The sequence below is a fragment of the Callospermophilus lateralis genome, chromosome 1, assembly GCF_048772815.1.
Source record: "Callospermophilus lateralis isolate mCalLat2 chromosome 1, mCalLat2.hap1, whole genome shotgun sequence".
Taxonomy (NCBI): Eukaryota; Metazoa; Chordata; class Mammalia; order Rodentia; family Sciuridae; genus Callospermophilus; species Callospermophilus lateralis.
Genome location: NC_135305.1, coordinates 215,911,727 through 215,917,503, shown reverse-complemented (window position 1 = coordinate 215,917,503; position 5,777 = coordinate 215,911,727). Strand labels below are relative to the sequence as shown.

The window sequence follows — 5,777 nt, the reverse complement described above, 5'->3', positions numbered from 1 at the left end:
GCTCTGGGTACAGTGGTGCCACCCACGCGCAGCGTTTCCCGGAAGCCCGAGGGTCCGAGGCCTGGTCGGTGGCGACTCCAGCTTAACTTGTCAGTGTGGGACCAACTGTCGGGGGACCTCGGTTCCAGGACGTGGAACCACTCCACAGTGGCCGTCGGGTGGGGGGGATCCACCCAAAGCGCGGGAAGGAGGCGGGGAGAGGGCGGAAAGGGCGCGGCGGGGTAGAAGTGGCGATTCCCCGCCTTCCCCGCAGGTGCCGATCCTCCAGGAGCCGGGCACCGAGCCTGGCTTATGCCCACTTCGTGTTGTCCTTTCCATCCGTCCAGTTTCGTCCCAGGGCAGCTCCACCACCTGCTCTTCTCCTTTTTACTCCACACTGCACAGGCCTGAGTCCCGCAGCCTCATGATCCAGCAGAATTATTCTACCTTGTTGGGTTTTTGTCGTCTACCCTAGATCTGCCTCTCCACAGCTCGGTGCCTTTCGCCTGGTCCTTAACCTCTCTGTGCTTCAGTTTCTTCCCTATAAAAGGATACTAATAATAGCACCTATCAGCTAAGTGAGAATGCTGAGGCCCAATAAATATGAACGGTTGATATTTTTTATGGTGTGAGATTCTGGATTATGGTAGCCGTTTATGGGGCTACCCTGAGCCAATTCGCCATCCTTATAAAGTTAACTTGTAATAAAAGTACTTAACTTTATCTTAAAAGAGATCATCTAAACGAAGAGAATAATAAAAGGAAACGTTAGATGGAATAATAAAAGGAAACGTTAGATGGAGATGCTGATTTAAATTAAAAAAAAAAAAAAGTATTCCTGGAGCATCTGGGGGAATCCGGTGGACTCAAAATTTGTCTGTACTCCCGGAGACTACCTCTAAACTACCCAGGGGTTAGGGTGGAGTCCCACCTCCAGCACACCCCATCGCACACTCCTTGTGTGAAGCTGCAGTTCCTGACATATCCAGAGGGGGGAGACCTAGCGAATGCGCCGAGTGGCAGGAGTTGGATCCAGCAGGCTCCTGGCACATCCACCAGGACATCTTGTTATCACTCAAAAATCAAACCTACAGCCCTGGGAACCAGCGGTAGACATTTGTCCACCAGTACTGGATTATGTGCACAAACATTTGCAGTATAATGTATCAGGATTGGACTCAACCCCTATGTACCTTCAGAACAATGACTTAATAGGTGATGGCACATCCATGCTGAGACTTAGTACACAGCCATTTAAAAGAAGTAAAACATTTACTATATGGACATTTATCCCTATTTAGGGAAATGTAAGAAAAGACCAAATACCATGGACTGAATTACATACTCTCTGCCCATTCATTTGTTAACCCAGTGGGATGATATTTTGATACTTTGAGATAGGGCTTTTGAAAGATAATTTGGTTTTGATGAGGTCATGAAGATGGGACACCCCCATGATGTGATTAGATTATTGCCTTTTAGTTATTTTTGTTGTTGGGGGGGGGGGAAGGGGTTGAAGACAAGGTCTTGCTAAGTTGCTCAGGCTGGCCTCAGACTTATGATCTTTCTGCCTCAGCCTCCCAAATAGCTGGAATTACAGCCCTGTGCCACTGTGTTTGGTGGATGGGTGTTCTTCTAAGAACAGATCTTGCAGAGAGAGATCTTGCTGTCTCTGCCATGTGAAGATGTGGTGAGGATGCACTGGTTTGCAAACCAAGAGAGCTCTCACCAGAACTCAACAATGCTAGCACCCTGATCTTGAACTTCCTAACTTCCAGAACAGAGAGAAATAAATATGTGTTATTTAAGCCATCCAGTTTGTTATGGATTTGTTATGTGTTTGCTATGGCAGTTCAAGCAGACTAAAACAGCAAGATCCACATGTGTGGATCATGGGGTGCAGCAATGAGAGCCGATAGCTCCAGCACTGGGGAGGCTAAGGTGGGAAGGTTGCTTGATCCCAGGAGTTCCGGGCTAGCCTGGGCAACATATCAAGACCTGGTCTCAAAATAAATACTTAAATGATGTTTCCAAGACATGCTATTAAGTGAACAAAGCAAGATGTAGAAGTGTTGAGAGCCACAGCCCAGTCAGAATGACGCCTGGCATTTGCCAGAGGGAATGGCAACCATTGAGATGATGATTTGAATTAAGCTATATATAATTACTGTGATGCTGGATTGATTGAATTGTATATTTGACCTTTACTGTCGGGCAATAGGGTGGCTCTTGCTGCCTTGGGCTCCCGCTACTTTGGAGTTCCCGGGCAGTTCTCGAGAGGGGGTTGGGAGAGATTGGAAGGAGCCCGGTGGAGGGAGTGTGTTCCCGAGTGGTGTGTGCAGTGCCGGTGAGAGTTGGGGAATAAAGAGTTGCGGTTTGAATCTACAAGGCTTTGTGGCGGCTCGGTTATTTGTGCCCAGCCAGACTGTGGCATTGAAGAGTGATAAATTGGTGTAAGAGAGAGAAGAGAGATGTTTGCATTTCAGTTCATTTATCCACAGACTAGGTCTGAAATTTCCCCAGGAATCCCAACAGTGATCAACAGTGATGGTAACCCGGAAGGGGAGCTGAGTGCTTTTCTAATGTATTTTTGGGGGGTTGCTTTTGTTTTTTAATCTATAAATCCCCTATCATCATACCACCAACAAAGGGAACCAGGGTGGGTGTCCAAGGAGGTCTTGGATTCTCCTTGAAGATTAGATAAGCCTACGGGTAGGAGTTCTGGGAGAGACCTAGGACTGTGACCTCGGTTTTGGTGTACTCGTGTTCCAGGAAACATGTTAGTTGTACACGCATGTGGCCTGAAGAAGCAGCCTGAGCATGGCTGGCAGAAATGCTCAAGACAGTCAGCGACCCCTACATCATTGGTCCCTGCGGCTGCCTGCAGTACCAAGGCCTCCCGGAAGATGGCGCACCTCAATCTAAACTCCAAGCCAGACGCCCCCTCTCCGCCCCTGGGCCAACCCCCTCAATGCAGCGGTCAGGAATGTGCCTGGGGACTAGCCGGGGCCAGGGTCAGAGCGCCGACAGCCTTTTATGGACACAAACGGGGCCCTGGTATCTCCCCCAAGCAAGAATGTCGACCCTAGGGCGGGGGCGCATTGGCCTGGTCTTGCCAGGGGCCAGATAATGGGGTTGGCCTCCTCCCGCCTGGGGGCCAGACAGCCTGGGCTAATAATCTGGTCAGGACACTGGGGAGAGGTGCTCACTGCTTGGAGTTTCTTTATCTGTAAAATGGGGAAAAGGACAGCTAGGTTACAATAGGGTGAAAAAATAAGTGATTCCTGGGCATAGCACAGTGGAGGGGACTAGCCAAGCGATATAAACTGTAATCACTCATTTTATTACAATTTTATTTTTAATGAATTATCTGACACTACCCTCAAAGAAATTTTGTTGTCAGGATTTGGCTGAGTCTCCCAGAATCAAATTTTGGGATGCCCTGCTCTTGGCATTGCTCCTGACAGCTTTCTTTCCCTCTTTCTCACACCCATTTTTTTAGGAATTCTCTCTGCTACCTCCAAAATCTATCTAGAATTCACCATGTGTGAGCATAGTGGGGGTCTCCCTCATTACTCCTATGGGTCACTCACCTGTTTCTGCCTTCCAACTTTGCTCTCCACACTGGCCATAAGGTGCCTGTGAACACCTGAATCAGGGCCAGTCCTTTCTTTGCTTAGAACCCCTCCTGACTCTAACTTCCTTTAGAGCAAAATTCCAGGATCCACAGGGTCTTCTACATTCTGCCCAGTCACTTCCTGTTCTTGTCTCCTCCCATTCTCTCCCTCTATCTGCTGCTCTGCCCACATGGAGATCCTAGCTTTTCATAGACTACATGGGCACATTCCAACCTCAGGATCTTTGCACTTGCTGTTTTCTCATCCTGAAATACTCTTCCTTCAGGTGTTCCCCAGGACAATGACATCTCAGCTCACATTATGTGTCATCACCTCTACACTGTCCCATTCCGTCCCTGTAAGGTCACTGGAATTATCTCCATTATTATTACATCACTGTGTTGTCCGTTCCCCTACCAGAACGTCAATTCCACAAGGATGGAAATTTTTTGTCTGTTTGGGGGGGGGGAGTTTACATTTTCCCTTTGTCTCTTCTGTCTCCACCGTCTTTGGCTGTGTCTCCTACAAATTTCTCTTTTAAAAAAGAAAAAGTCTGCAAAAGAACTCTTGGGAAAGTCAATGACAGATTGACGGCGTCAATCTGCTACCGGTTCGGGTACCAGGGTCCGAGGAGCTGTGGGCGCATTGGGGCTGCCGGTGGAGCCGCTGGAGTCCAGTCCATCTCTCTGGGGCGATGAGCGCTCAGAGCGGCTGGAGCTGGGGTCCAAGTCCTGGGGTAGACAGCGGCGCAGGCCGCCTGAAGCCCCAGGAGCGCTTTCAGATAGCTGGACACTGCTCGGGCCTCGGCTGCAGGGACGGCGGCCGCAGCAGACAAGGCGCAGGAGCGCATGACGCAGGTCACGGTTGGTGAGCGTGTAGATGATGGGGTTCAGAAGCGAGTTAGCCATGGCCAGGCCCAGGAAGGGGTCGGCCTGCAGGAGCACAGGACAGGCGCGGGCGGGGCATGCCACGTCTAGTAACAGCAGCAGAAAGAGAGGGCCCCAACACACCACGAAGGCCAGGAGTACCACGCTGAGTGTGCGCAGCAACGCCAGGGATCGTGGTGTGCGGCGAGAGCGGGTGGAGGTGCCTTTGCTAGCCCCTGGTCGTGCTCGCAGTCGCCGTGCATTGGCTCGTACCTGGCAGTAGATGCGCGTATAGAGTGCACAGATGGCCGCTAGGATGCCCACGAAGGCGAGGACGCAGAAGAGCACGTAGGCCTTGGCGTAGAGCGGCAGGACAGTGGAGCAAGCCTCCAGGCGACCCAGACAGTTCCAGCCGAGCGCGGGCAGTAACCCGAGGAGCAGCGACACGCTCCAAGCTGCGATGGCCATCGCCAGTGTGCGCCCTCGACTGGCAGCGGGCGCGGGTCCCCGGCGCGCCATGGTGAGATGGCGCTCGAGTGCAATGGCCAGGAGGCTCAGCACCGACGCGGCAAGCGCCACAAAGACGCCTCCTTCACGAGCGAACCAGAGCGCAGGTGACAATCGCAGCGTGAGTGGCCCGGACAGTAGGATGTTAATGGCGTAGGCAGCACCTGCTAGCATGTCAGACAGTGTGAGGCTGCCCAGGAGCAGGAACATGGGCGCATGGAAGCGCGGATGGCGCCCGAGCACGAACAACACCGCCAAGTTCTCTAGCACGATAAATGCGCATACCGCCAGGCACACCACAGCGTCTGCACGCAATCCTGCGCCGGGCTGGTAGCGCGCTCCGCGTAGCTTGCCGGTGTAATTGTAATGCAGGACAATGACCTCGCTCACAGGCGCTGGTCGCAGCAGCCCTGACTCCATGGGCTGCTGCCCCAAGGCTGCGAAGAAGACAGGGCAGTGTCAGTACAGCTGTTCTCTCTGAGGACTGTCCCAAAGCCAGCAAGGTAGGAACAGACAAGGTCTAGAAGCCCCCCCCAAAAAGGGTCCCTAACCCCAACCCACTACTCTCTCACACTCGCTCAGGAGAGGTTCAAAGAGCGTTCCGGATGGGAGGGGAGTATCTATGGAGAAGATACACACGCATAATATCAGGAGGGGACAGGTTGACGCACAATTCTATATAAAAAGAACACTAATAACACAAGCAGGAATATCCAGAGGCATATTTAATCATGACCCAAAAACACAAGAGACATGCAGAAAAGAGACACACGAACACAGTAACAGGAGTACGTGTGCATACACGTTC

The 5,777-nt window shown here is 51.6% G+C and overlaps 1 protein-coding gene across 1 annotated transcript; it reads right to left on the bottom strand.

Annotated features, from left to right (window-relative positions):
- Positions 1–3,449: 3,449 nt before the first annotated feature.
- S1pr5 (sphingosine-1-phosphate receptor 5) lies at positions 3,450–5,389 on the bottom strand. Its single transcript, XM_076871380.2, has one exon. It carries the CDS (start codon positions 5,387–5,389, stop codon positions 4,193–4,195), a length of 1,197 nt encoding a protein of 398 aa, XP_076727495.1. The 3' UTR covers positions 3,450–4,192.
- Positions 5,390–5,777: the final 388 nt, after the last annotated feature.

Excerpts from the sequence above, each read along its gene's own strand:
- S1pr5 (XM_076871380.2), bottom strand. The coding sequence starts at position 5,389 with ATGGAGTCAGGGCTGCTGCGACCAGCGCCTGTGAGCGAGGTCATTGTC.